The 13,602-nt window shown below is 43.6% G+C and overlaps 1 protein-coding gene across 1 annotated transcript in view; it reads right to left on the bottom strand.

The window, feature by feature from the left end:
• Positions 1-249: 249 nt before the first annotated feature.
• LOC106609807 (BAR/IMD domain-containing adapter protein 2-like 1) overlaps positions 250-13,602 on the bottom strand; it is a 67,099-nt gene continuing 53,746 nt past the window's right edge. Inside the window, exons 9-14 of the mRNA XM_014208834.3 lie at positions 12,677-12,809; positions 8,590-8,812; positions 6,774-6,833; positions 6,469-6,622; positions 2,908-2,948; positions 250-2,800 (exon numbers count right to left, since the gene is read on the bottom strand). Of these exons, the coding sequence (XP_014064309.2) occupies positions 2,728-2,800; positions 2,908-2,948; positions 6,469-6,622; positions 6,774-6,833; positions 8,590-8,812; positions 12,677-12,809 (684 nt within the window). The 3' untranslated portion in view covers positions 250-2,727. The remainder of the gene's footprint in view (positions 2,801-2,907; positions 2,949-6,468; positions 6,623-6,773; positions 6,834-8,589; positions 8,813-12,676; positions 12,810-13,602) is intronic.

The following is a 13,602-nucleotide window of genomic DNA, read 5'->3' as shown; positions in this document are numbered from 1 at the left end:
CGCAGAGGCCAATTTGAGCTATGTACCGCATCATCGTGCGCCTCTCAAATGTTGTGACCAAATGTTGTGACAATGCAGAGGGCTCTGTATAGCTCCGCACTGACACACACACACACAAGATATAACCTCTAGGAGTAGACAGTGGACATAATGGACCGTAATGTCCTATTGACAACCCCTCAGCATTGTGTCATGATTTTCCTTCTAAATGTGTCTTATGACCGACAAAGTAGCAATGTAAACAGACTCTAGTGGTAAACATAGACATCTTTATTTATACATTAATGTGAGTGTTTATGGTAATCAAATGAACATAACTTAAAGCTATTTACTATGGGGCAGGAAAGAATGGTAGCCTACTCATTCGTTCAATATAAAATAAAAACGACTCATTCAATAAAAGACAACCAAATTCTCAATTTCATCTCATGTATTAAGGGACATACAACCTTGTCAGTTATACAGTCTTCATACAGATATTCAGTAGGTTATGGCAGTAAATTGCAAAGGCAATACATGAATAAAAAAATAAAAAAAAAAAATAAAGACCATGTAAGGTTTATCCTGTTTTACTGTGAGATAACATAACTTTAGTCTACAGAACACCATGGTAAAGCATTTTCCTTGTCACCTTAAGAGAATGACAGAATACACATCAGTATCTGAACAGAGATAGAAGTTAGAACTTATTTGGGAATCATCAATTATCATGGACAGCAGTGTGCATCATGAATTCCTCTACACTGAAGGAAGAGAAAAACCGATATACTCTTTCGATATACTGTATACTGCATGGTTCATATGGTATTTCTACCAATAACAATGTTATTGTGATTTACAACAATTGTGTATTTGTAAAACACACAGTCTTCAGCTTACCATGAAAAAAACGAAGATAAATTGACTCCTTACAACTTTAAAAACATCATGAACCTTTAAACAAGTATGAAAAAAAAATACTTTTAAAACTATGAAGAAATAGCATAGCAGAGTCCATATGTCAATCCATTCCCCATTCAGCATACATTCATTTAGTAGTCTATGGCTAATCAAAAATCACTTATTTTCATTTTAAACACAACTTACATGACCTATATTCATTCTTCCATAAACTCTCACTGTTTACACCCAATACACTTAGTGGGGGCTGAGTAGACTTCTTTATGATGACATTTTTTTTTTTTTAAATGATACATCTCTAATTTGTTTAAAATGTATGCATAAATAGTAGCCTCCCCATTGAAAAATGGTTACGTTATAATGAAAAAATAAATATGGCAAAAAATGTAGCACTTCTTTCCCCAACTAGTGTCCCTGTTCCTCATTCCTACAACTACTACAGACAGAATACAGTGCCTAGTGAAGGTCTACAGACAGAATACAGTGCCTAGTGAAGGTCAACACACCCTTCGCAGTCTTCACTTTTTATAAAAAAAATTACAAAAATAAACTAATAATCATTTTGCCTTTCTACCGATGTACACAACCTAATCCACATTTACAGTGAAAGAAATTATAGAAAGTGTTCAAAATGAATAAAACTATTTTTATAAAAAGAAGTCTTGATTGCGTATGTCTTCACACCCCAGAGTTATTAATACTTGTTGGAAACACTGTTGGCAGCCATTACAGCTGTTAATAATTTGGAATAAGATTCTACCAACTCGCGACAACTCTTAGGGAAATATATATCCATCGTTTTTGTCAAAATTGCTCAAGATCAGTAAATTATCATATAATAACTCATGTTATAGGTATGCTTGTCAACGGCAGGGACTGGGGAGTTTGCCACGATCAAAATAAATATGAAAGGAGCAAAGCCCAGATAAGAAGTTAGAGGAAACCCTGTCAGTCTTCTGAAAACCTAACCCTGGGATGGTTTTGTTTTTGCGGAACAATTACACAAATGTTAATGCCGAAGACTCCAAAATGTTTTCCAAGAGGTGTTGAGTGTTCCTCAGTAGTCCACTCTCAGGCCTGACTTAACTTTGCTTGAAAATCAGAAACAAGATTTGAATATTGGTGTCCATCAATGTTTCCCAACCAAATGTAATGAGCTTGAGCAATTTTGCCAAAACAATGGATACATTTTGCACTAATAGTACAACAAATGATTCCCAGCTGTAATGGCTGCCAAAGGTGCTTCCACTCAGTATTAACTCTGGGGTGTTGTATAATTTATCTTTCAGTCTGAAAATGTGAAGTAGGTTGTGTAGGTCAGTGTAGGTCAGTAGAAAAAAACTTGTATTCCCTTTGTAGATGACATTTTAAGGCAACAAACTTTGAAGACTCTGCAAAGGGTGTGTAGACTTTCACTAGCGACTGTATATATATTTATTTAAAAAACAATCTGAAAGCTCAAGAGTCAGGAAGGTAGCCTGGATTTTCTTATGTTTCAGCACTGCCCATAATCATTGTCACTTCACTACTCTGTTTTACAATGTAGCTGGCTACAACGGAGCTGGTTACAACGGAGCTGGCTACAACGGAGCTGGCTACAAAGGAGCTGGCTACAACGGTGCTGGCTACAACAGAGCTAGTAACAACGGAGCTGGCTACAACGGAGCTGGCTACAATGGAGCTGGCTCGGGTACAATGGAGCTAGCTACAATGGAGTTGGTTTGCTGAAGCGGAGTAGAATCCATGCTTTCTGAACATCTTGTTGGACTGTGATTCTGGAGTGTTGGTGGTGCTTTATCATTCCTCTGTCTGGATGAGCTCTGGTTATTAGACGTTGGGTGCTGATCTGTCGTTGGTCACTGTAGGTCTCAGTTTGACAGTGGCAAAGGGATTCCCACTTCTGGAAAATATAATAAAAAAACATTGTCACATGTGAGATCATTATTATTTCCCATCAAAATCATGTGAGAGGTTATATTGTTATAACAGAGTTATTATAAAACTTACCCCAGAAAGGGAACCTTTCCAACCTCATTGGGTAGAGAGATCTATTTACAAAAAGAAAGAGAAACACTTAAGTCATGATACATGCTGTGTATATTTACTACATGCTGCATTAACCCTCTGCAGCCGTCAGTGTTGTATCACTCCTCAGTGAAGAACTCTGGGACGTATGGAGACGGAGAGTGCCATGATCTCATGCTAGGTGTCAGGAATCTAGAATGTCTAGAAAGGCCAGCACACAGCACACCTCTTCTCTGAGTAGATGGAAATCTTATCGAAACCCCAAGCAAGTGAGTGTGATGAAGATTGTTTTAAAACAGACGGTCAACTGATTACGTAGCTATGTTTGAGGTAATTTAGGATGTATAAACATGTATCTATTGAACCAACAATTACCTGCACTCAGAAAGTAAGTTGTGTTCGTTTTATATTCTTATCTGATGTTTTGAAGAGCAATCTAACAGTGGATGAGGCTGTTATCAATCAGCAGAATAGATTGAATAGATACCCCAACGATCAGAGCAAACATAACACCTGGGTCACTTTCAGAGAATTTAGTTTTTGCACTGCACAGAAATTATCCTGTTGGTCTCCTCAACCTATTCCAGGACATAACCCCTGCCCTAACACAACCACTACACTAGAGGGCAGACAGTGTCCAGGAGTGAGGGTGAATGGGCAGCTATGGGAGAGGCCCCAGAGAGTGGCTTACATCAGGGACCATTAATCTTTAAGCGACAAGCAAAGTCACCTCTCTGATCACATGATGGGGGGGGGGGGCAAAGAAGAAGGGAAGCAAGAAAGGATGGGACTTGTAGGAAGGAAAGGGTGAAAGGTGGGGAAGGGGTAGAACAGATGAGGGGACAAGGGGGAGAAGAGGGGTGAGAAAGGCCTTCTCTATTACCATAGCATCCCTAACAGCAGTGTATTTCTCTCAATGCCCTGAGGCAGCAGTTCTAGCACACAAGGGCAATCAATGAGAGGAGAGAGAGAGAGATGGGGGGAGAGAGAGATAGAGAGAGAGAGCAAGAGAGAGAGAGAGCGCAAGATGGGGGAGAGAGAGAGCGATGGGAAGAGAGAGCGATGAGAAGAAAGAGATGGGGAGAGCGAGAGAGAAAAAGATGGGGAGAGAAAGAGAAAGAGCGAGCGAGCGAGAGATGGGGGCCTATAGCTCTGTACACCATGATTACTTCATTCTCAAACCAGCTGACACAGTGCAGGTTCTAACTGAAGATGTGTGGCTGAGCAAGATTTCTGTGTAGGCCTATACCCCCCTGGTCCTCCGTCCTTCCCTCCCTCCCTTCCTCCCTCCTTCATTCCTGCACAGAGACAAAACCAGGCAGGGTGTCACGTCCTGACCAGTAAAAGGGGTTATTTGTCATTGTAGTTTGGTCAGGGCGTTTCAGGGGTGTTTGTTTTGTGTGTTTTGGTGTTTTTGGTTTAGGTTCTATGTTTTCTATTTCTATTTTTAATCTAGTTTTCTATTTCTACGTTGGTTTTTGGTAGGACCTCCCATTAGAGGCAGCTGGTTGTCGTTGTCTCTAATTGGAGGCCATATTTAGTTGATGTTGTTTCACTTGTGTTTTGTGGGTGGTTATTTTCTGTATAGCCTGGGAGCCTTATGGAACTGTTTTTTGTCGTTTGTTTATTTTGTTTAAGTGTTTTCTTTAAATAAATTAAGAAGATGAGCACTTTACCCGCTACGCCTTGGTCCTATCCTTATGACGCCCATGACAGAACCACCCACCAAACAAGGACCAAGCTGCGGGGATTGGAGCACCGAGGAGAAGGATAGACGTGGGAGGCAGAACGACGTTTCTGGGAGAGGAAATTAAGGGAGCTACATGAGGTCGAGAGGCATCCCCCAACAAATGTTTTGGGGGGGCACACGGGGAGTTGGGCAGAGTCAGGATGGAGTCCTGAGCCAACTCCCCGTGCTTACCGTGGGGAGCGGGTGACGAGGAGAGCACCTAGCTATGCAGAGATGCGCACGGTGTCGCCCATACGCACGCACAGTCCGGTGCGGCCAGTAAGGGCTCCGCAGCGTTGCCGGGCGAGAGTTGGCTGGCAGCCAGGGTGAAGTGCGCCGGCACAGCGCATCTGGCCACCAGTGCGTCTCCTCGGTCCAGCATACCCTACGCCTGCTCTACGCACGGCAGCCCTCACTCTCCAGCACAGCCCAGTTCGCCCTGTGCCAGCGCTCCGCCCGTGCCGGGCTACAGTGACCACTCAGCCAGGAGTGAGCCCTGAGTTCCAGACCGCCGGTGCGCCTCCACGGCCCAGTGTGCCCCGTGCCCGCTCTGAGCACTCAATCTCCTGTAAGTCTCCCCAGTCCGGGGAGACCGGTCCCAGCTACACACAGGAGGCCTCCAGCGACGTTCCTCAGCCCTGAGCCTCCACCGACGCTCCTCAGCCCTGAGCCTCCACCGACGCTCCCCAGCCCGGAGCCTCCAGCGACGCTCCCCAGCCCGGAGCCTCCAGCGACGCTCATCAGCCAGGAGCCTCCAGCGACGCTCCTCAGCCAGGAGCCTCCAGCGACGCTCCTCAGCCAGGAGCCTCCAGCGACACTCCCCAGCCTAGAGTCTTCTGAACGGGAGCTACGCCCAGAGCCAGAGCCAGCTCCGTAGTGGGAGTATTGGGAAGGGGGGGATGTAGCACAGGGACTGTCGTTGACGGTGGCCACCCTCCCTTCCCTCCCTTTAAGTTTGGGGTTGTTTTTGTGGGGTTTTTGTTTTTGAGGTGCATTTGGGGTCTGCACCTTTGGGGGGAGGGAGGGTACTGTCACGTCCTGACCAGTAAAAGGGGTTATTTGTCATTGTAGTTTGGTCAGGGCGTGGCAGGGGGTGTTTGTTTTGGTTTAGGTTCTATGTTTTCTATTTCTATGTTTAAATCTAGTTTTCTATTTCTATGTTGGGTTTTTGGTAGGACCTCCCATTAGAGGCAGCTGGTTGTCGTTGTCTCTAATTGGAGGCCATATTTAGTTGATGTTGTTTCACTTGTGTTTTGTGGGTGGTTATTTTCTGTATAGCCTGGGAGCCTTATGGAACAGTTTTTTTGTCGTTTGTTTATTTTGTTTAAGTGTTTTCTTTAAATAAATTAAGAAGATGAGCACTTTACCCGCTACGCCTTGGTCCTATCCTTACGACGCCCATGACACAGGGAGCATTTTTTAAATATATTTTTATTTCTCTCTCTCAATTATCAGTGGCAGCATCAAGACATTTAGGCCTTGTTTCTGTCATAATCTAGCTTAAAGTGTGCTTGGTGGTGGGAGTCCTTCCCTAACTAGCCCACGTGAAAATACACAAATAAAATGTCTTCCACGTTAGGTCAGCCAACTGTAAACCTGAGGAGAGGGTGAAGGTTTAACGTTCACCCTAAGGAGACCGTTTCCCAGCATATGGGCTAATAGACAACATCAAAATCAAAGTTGTTCAGACGTTTCAGAGACCTTGTAGGTGGTTTAACGTTGAAATGAGTCCAACAAACTGTGATTTTCACTTTAAGGTGCCCTGCTGACTGTATTGTTAGGTAAGAATGTGGAAGGGATGACTGGGTTCTGACCGTGTTTTTGGGTGAGTATGTGGAGGCGCTGACCAGGCTGACAGGGCTGCTCCCTGTCCTGTCGCTGTAGTCTGGCGGCGGCAGCAAAACAGGCTCCTCCTCTTCCTGTTCCGGAAGACTGGCCACACTCAGACGACGCACCGGTGTCCCCAAACTGAAGACATAGACAGATACACACAAATGTTAGGACTTTACCTGGCCCAAAATAACCTTGTTTCTAGACACTTCTTGAAAGCCCCCGATAGATTTGAGAGGGTAGGTGTAAGCAATATCATAAGATCATCACATGGCTATATGTGTCTTACCTGTTTGAGATCAGTGGTTCATTGTAAGGTCGGCAGTAAGATGAGGGAAACCAGCCTCGCCTGAAACAAACACAGACACACCAAAATATTAGCCCAATAAAACAACAATGAAGAACATCACACCTAAAAAAAAACAGTTCTTCTCACTTGAAGTCAGCCAAATGTCCCTGAAGGTATGTCAAACATATGATAGATTCGGCTTCAAAAACACTGTTTCAAGTTGAGAAGTACAGAAATTGTTCCCAAGTGAGTAAATATCACATTTTATGTTATCTCAAATATTATACTAATATTAAATGGGTTGCTAAGAAACAACATCTCTCTGTTTACTTGTATGTTCCAAATCCCAGTTCTTGACAACCTGTCACTGATAACATTAAAAGCAACTTCAATTTCATCCAGTAGGTAGCCTAGTGGTTAGAGTGTTGGGCCAGTAACTGAAAGGTTGCTAGATCAAATCCCTGAGCTGACAAGGTCAAAATCTGTCATTCTGAACAAGGCAGTTAACCCACTGTTCCTAGTCTGTCATTATAAATAAGAATTTGTTCTTAACTGACTTGCCTAGTTAAAAAATAAAATTCCCAAAGCTGTAATAATGTCTGTCTGTGCCAAAGGGACAGGAAATTGCCTTTGCTAATTTGTTTCAGAAAGAAAATGTCAGTAGGCAGACTAACATCTCTGCTTAAAGCTTAAATCTCTTCTCTCCCCCCCCCCCCCCTTTATTGTCATGATGTAACTATGTACATATTTTTTGAGATGCCAAAGCTTACTTTGGATATTTACAATATTAACATAATTAATAATCAATATTGTCAACGGGACAAGGGTAACAACAACAACCAAGGGTCAAAATAACCAAAATAACCATAATAACAACAATAACAATTAGCATAGAGGACATGTGCAGGTTGGTTGGTCTGTCAGACACTGTGCCTCATCTTATCTCGCTCTCTGGCTCTCTCTCCCTGATCTTTCACGTACATATGAGCACTAATGACTTTACTGAACAGCTAGAAGAAGGGAGATACAGCCATACAGTAGACTAGCCATCAAGGCATGCACACATAATTACTAAGTTGGCTTTGAGCCATCGGTCTATGTGGCCTTAACAAAAGATAATGGGTGCGCTACATTCAGCTGGTACCAGGCTCTACCTTCACTGTATTCAGAGATGAAAGAACATAAACAAAGATGGCATTTCAAGAAGACGGGTTGGCATTCATCCTTTTCTCTCCACACAGTCTGTGTATGAGTAGAAATCACAATCGCCAATGGTCTTTCAAAGGTGTGGTTTGACCAAACTACCTTTCAACAACCCTTAGCCACCCTCTCACACGTTGAATTTCTTGTTGTGTTTCCACATCAACATTCATCATTATATGTCCCAAAAAACACAACCAGCCAAGTGAGGCCACCAACATGATGGAGAGCAAAGCCACGTGTCCCTAAGAGCTGTTACTTTCTATCGCCTGCAGTTGTGGTAGCTAGCAAGCTTAGGGTAATAGTGTTATAACCTCTATCACTGTGACAGATTGCATAACTTCACTGAGAGACCTTAGATCTGCGTCTGAGTCTTCTCTTGGTTAATAAGCCTTAATTAGGGTGTAATAAATCTTTGTAAAATTGTAATAAAGTTGAACAAACTCTCAATACACAGTGACTCACTGCCAGGTCAATAAGCCTCTATAAATGTGTAATAAAACTTCATGAAGCCTCATAAACCCTTAATAACCAGTAAATAGTGACTTACTGCCATGTCTTCTCTAGGCTAGAAAGCGTTTATAAAGGTGTAATAATGCTTCATGAAGTGACTTACTGCCGGGTCTTCTCCAGCTCTCCGTATAGCCATCCGTCCTTCTCCTCCTTGATGAGCAGTATGATGATGTCACCATCATCAAAGGACAGGAGTGTGTCGTTGTTGCCGGCCGTGTGGGGGAAGATGGTCCTGACCCGTGGCTTCCTGCCCACGTTCAGCCCAGAACCCATCGACACTGACCGGGATAGAGACAGGCTTCCACTGTTCTCCATACTGCCCTGGTCTGGAAGGTCAAAGTTCAAGTTCAATATGTTTTATTATCAAAATGTAGAAAGACAGCAAGTACTCGCTGAAATATTTGATATTTACAATAGCAGAGTTCAAAATAATACATGGATAAGTATATCACGGAGGAACGAGACATGGCTTACAGCTAGTGATTTATAACCCTGGTCTAAATGGCCACACGGAGAAGAACTATTGCATCATTAAAGAGGGGAATTGGTTTTGCAGCAGAATATTCTGTGTAATTTAGACATTCAATAAGAGAAGACATAGAGAACAAATGCTAGATGAAGTAAGAATAGACACATTAGCAGGATTAAAGTGTACATGCAGCACAACTTGAAGGGAACTAAGAAGCCATCCTGAACCTTCTTTTAAGATTTGCGTATATATTCTGTCGAGCAGACTTGCTCAATAATGTCCCAGCGCACAAGATAAAATATTTCCAAACAAGATTACATGTAGATTAGGACAGCCACTAAATGTTATAATGTCATCTTTTTTATCAATTTGTATAGATCAGATTACGAAAGGCAGCATACTTACATGGGGAAAGAGGTATGGGACTCGTAAAGCTAAACAGAATCTCTGTATAAACTAACAGCTACCAAACGTTATATACTGCTCAAAAAAATAAAGGGAACACTTAAACAACACATCCTAGATCTGAATGAAAGAAATAATCTTATTAAATACTTTTTTCTTTACATAGTTGAATGTGCTGACAACAAAATCACACAAAAATAATCAATGGAAATCCAATTTATCAACCCATGGAGGTCTGGATTTGGAGTCACACTCAAAATTAAAGTGGAAAACCACACTACAGGATGATCCAACTTTGATGTAATGTCGTTAAAACAAGTCAAAATGAGGCTCCGTAGTGTGTGTGGCCTCCACGTGCCTGTATGACCTCCCTACAACGCCTGGGCATACTCCTGATGAGGTAGCAGATGGTCTCCTGAGGGATCTCCTCCCAGACCTGGACTAAAGCATCCGCCAACTCCTGGACAGTCTGTGGTGCAACGTGGCGTTGGTGGATGGAGCGAGACATGATGTCCCAGATGTGCTCAATTGGATTCAGGTCTGGGGAACGGGCGGGCCAGTCCATAGCATCAATGCCTTCCTCTTGCAGGAACTGCTGACACACTCCAGCCACATGAGGTCTAGCATTGTCTTGCATTAGGAGGAACCCAGGGCCAACCGCACCAGCATATGGTCTCACAAGGGGTCTGAGGATCTCATCTCGGTACCTAATGGCAGTCAGGCTACCTCTGGCAAGCACATGGAGGGCTGTGCGGCCCCCCAAAGAAATGCCACCCCACACCATGACTGACCCACAGCCAAACTGGTCATGCTGGAGGATGTTGCAGGCAGCAGAACGTTCTCCACGGCGTCTCCAGACTGTCATGTCTGTCACATGTGCTGTGTGAACCTGCTTTCATCTGTGAAGAGCACAGGGCGCCAGTGGCGAATTTGCCAATCTTGGTGTTCTCTGGCAAATGCCAAACGTCCTGCACGGTGTTGGGCTGTAAGCACAACCCCCACCTGTGGACGTCGGGCCCTCATACCACCCTCATGGAGTCTGTTTCTGACCGTTTGAGCAGACACATGCACATTTGTGGCCTGCTGGAGGTCATTTTGCAGGGCTCTGGCAGTGTTTCTCCTGCTCCTCCTTGCACAAAGGCGGAGGTAGCGGTCCTGCTGCTGGGTTGTTGCCCTCCTACGGCCTCCTCCACGTCTCCTGATGTACTGGCCTGTCTCCTGGTAGTGCCTCCATGCTCTGGACACTACGCTGACAGACACAGCAAACCTTCTTGCCACAGCTGACATTGATGTGCCATCCTGGATGAGCTGCACTACCTGAGCCACTTGTGTGGGTTGTAGACTCCGTCTCATGCTACCACTAGAGTGAAAGCACCGCCAGCATTCAAAAGTAACCAAAACATCAGCCAGGAAGCATAGGAACTGAGAAGTGGTCTGTGGTCCCCACCTGCAGAACCACTCCATTATTGGGGTTGTCTTGCGAATTGCCTATAATTTCCACCTGTTGTCTATTCCATTTGAACAACAGCATGTGAAATGTATTGTCAATCAGTGTTGCTTCCTAAGTGGACAGTTTGATTTCACAGAAGTGTGATTGACTTGGAGATACATTGTGTTGTTTAAGTGTTCCCTTTATTTTTTGGAGCAGTGTATTTTCTTTTTTTTATACAGAGTACAACAGCACACACACAATGTAACACATACAGTGAGGGAAAAAAGTATTTGATCCCTTGCTAATTTTGTACGTTTGCCCACTGACAAAGAAATGATCAGTCTATAATTTTAATGGTAGGTTTATTTGAACAGTGAGAGACAGAATAAAAAACAAAAATATCCAGAAAAACGCATGTCAAAAATGTTTTAAATTTATTTGAATTTTAATGAGGGAAAAAAGAATTTGACCCCTCTGCAAAACATGACTTAGTACTTGGTGGCAAAACCCTTGTTGGCAATCACAGAGGTCAGGCGTTTCTTGTAGTTGGCCACCAGGTTTGCACACATCTCAGGAGGGATTTTGTCCCACTCCTCTTTGCAGATCTTCTCCGAGTCATTAAGGTTTCGAGGCTGACGTTTGGCAACTCGAACCTTCAGCTCCCTCCACAGATTTTCTATGGGATTAAGGTCTGGAGACTGGCTAGGCCACTCCAGGACCATAATGTGCTTCTTCTTGAGCCACTCCTTTCTTTCCTTGGCCGTGTGTTTTGGGTCATTGTCATGCTGGAATACCCATCCACGACCCATTTTCAATGCCCTGGCTGAGGGAAGGAGGTTCTCACCCAAGATTTGACGGTACATGGCCCCGTCCATCGTCCCTTTGATGTGGTGAAGTTGTCCTGTCCCCTTAACAGAAAAACACCCCCAAAGCATAATGTTTCCACCTCCATGTTTGACGGTGGGGATGGTGTTCTTGGGGTCATAGGCAGCATTCCTCCTCCTCCAAATACGGCAAGTTGAGTTGATGACAAAGAGCTCCATTTTGGTCTCATCTGACCACAACACTTTCACCCAGTTGTCCTCTGAATCATTCAGATGTTCATTGGCAAACTTCAGACGGCATGTATATGTGCTTTCTTGAGCAGGGGGACCTTGCGGGCGCTGCATGACTATGGTCCCAGCTGCCTTGAGATCATTGACAAGATCCTCCCGTGTAGTTCTGGGCTGATTCCTCACCGGTCTCAGGATCATTGCAACTCCACGAGTTGAGATCTTGCATGGAGCCCCAGGTTGAGGGAGATTGACAGTTCTTTTGTGTTTCTTCCATTTGCGAATAATCGCACCAACTGTTGTCACCTTCTCACCAAGCTGCTTGGCGATGGTCTTGTAGCCCATTCCAGTCTTGTGTAGGTCTACAATCTTGTCCCTGACATCCTTGGAGAGCTCTTTGGTCTTGGCCATGGTGGAGAGTTTGGAATCTGATTGATTGATTGCTTCTGTGGACAAGTGTCTTTTATACAGGTAACAAGCTGAGATTAGGAGCACTCCCTTTAACAGTGTGCTCCTACTCACAGCTCATTACCTATATAAAAGACACCTGGGAGCCAGAATTCTTTCTGATTGAGAGGGGGTCAAATACTTATTTCCCTCATTAAAATGCAAATCAATTTATAACATTTTTGACATGCGTTTTTCTGGATTTTTTTGTTGTTATTTTGTCTCTCACTGTTCAAATAAACCTACCATTAAAATTATAGACTGATCATTTCTTTGTCAGTGGGCAAACGTACAAAATCAGCAGGGGATCAAATACCTTTTCCCCTCACTGTATTCAAACTTCAATCCAAAGACTGAAGCCTGAGGTGTGAGGCTGCAGTAGTACCTGAGTTGTGGTCTGATGTAGATGTGGATGTGAAGGAGGCGTGGGGGACGTCCTGGTTGAACATGTTAGCCAGTGGACTGATCTGGGCCTTCAGCTGGGGGGCTGGTGGGGGAACCATCGTGTCCCTGTTGTTCTGAGGACAGAGAAAACATAAAACATGAAAGCCACAGTACATGCAATGCATCTAGAAGAGCAAATACCATTTGTGACTCGTTTCAGGAAACTAGGTATATGTCGCGCGTCACTACTTCCCAGGAGAGGCATTTGAACATAAACATTTATTTTAAACATCATTTTTTTTGATTGGCTGAGATAATGGATGGGCTGGACATGCACGCTTCTGTCTATAACATGAGCTGCTCAGTATGTGCAGGTAGTCCTTTCTAACGTGTTTAAAAAAATATATCACGAAGAACTGCAAAAGTGTTGCTAATTCTCTCCACTTGCTGGAGGACCGAGTTTTAAATCAGTGGAATACCTGGTGGAAGCAGAGTATGATAGTTAAGGAGATGGAAAAAATTTGGGCATTTGATTGCAAAAATCCGGAGGGAGTCGAAAAGAGAACACACAGAAGGCTGTATAAAACTCCTTTCTACGGATTATATCTTCAAACTAAGGGCAACCATGGCATCCGTGACAGAGAGGGAGAAGTGTTTATCCATGTATATGGGTAAGAGAGTCTACATTTTCTGACATTATACATTTTTGTCAGAAAGTCATTTTCATTGCAAGTTAAAGCATACTGTTAGCTGGCTCGCTAGTAATAATATTGTTTGTATCTCAGAGCCATTTGCACTGCTAGTTATAGCCTGATGTTACCTGGCTAGCTAACTTTGAACCTAGTTGGTTAGCTTTAGCTACCTGCAGATACATGCAGGGTAGTAACGTTATGAGTTGGGATTATGGTTCATAGTTTAGCTAGCTAG

This window comes from Salmo salar, chromosome 01, assembly GCF_965601325.2.
Source record: "Salmo salar chromosome 01, fSalSal1, whole genome shotgun sequence".
Taxonomy (NCBI): Eukaryota; Metazoa; Chordata; class Actinopteri; order Salmoniformes; family Salmonidae; genus Salmo; species Salmo salar.
This window is presented reverse-complemented; position numbering and strand designations above follow the sequence as displayed.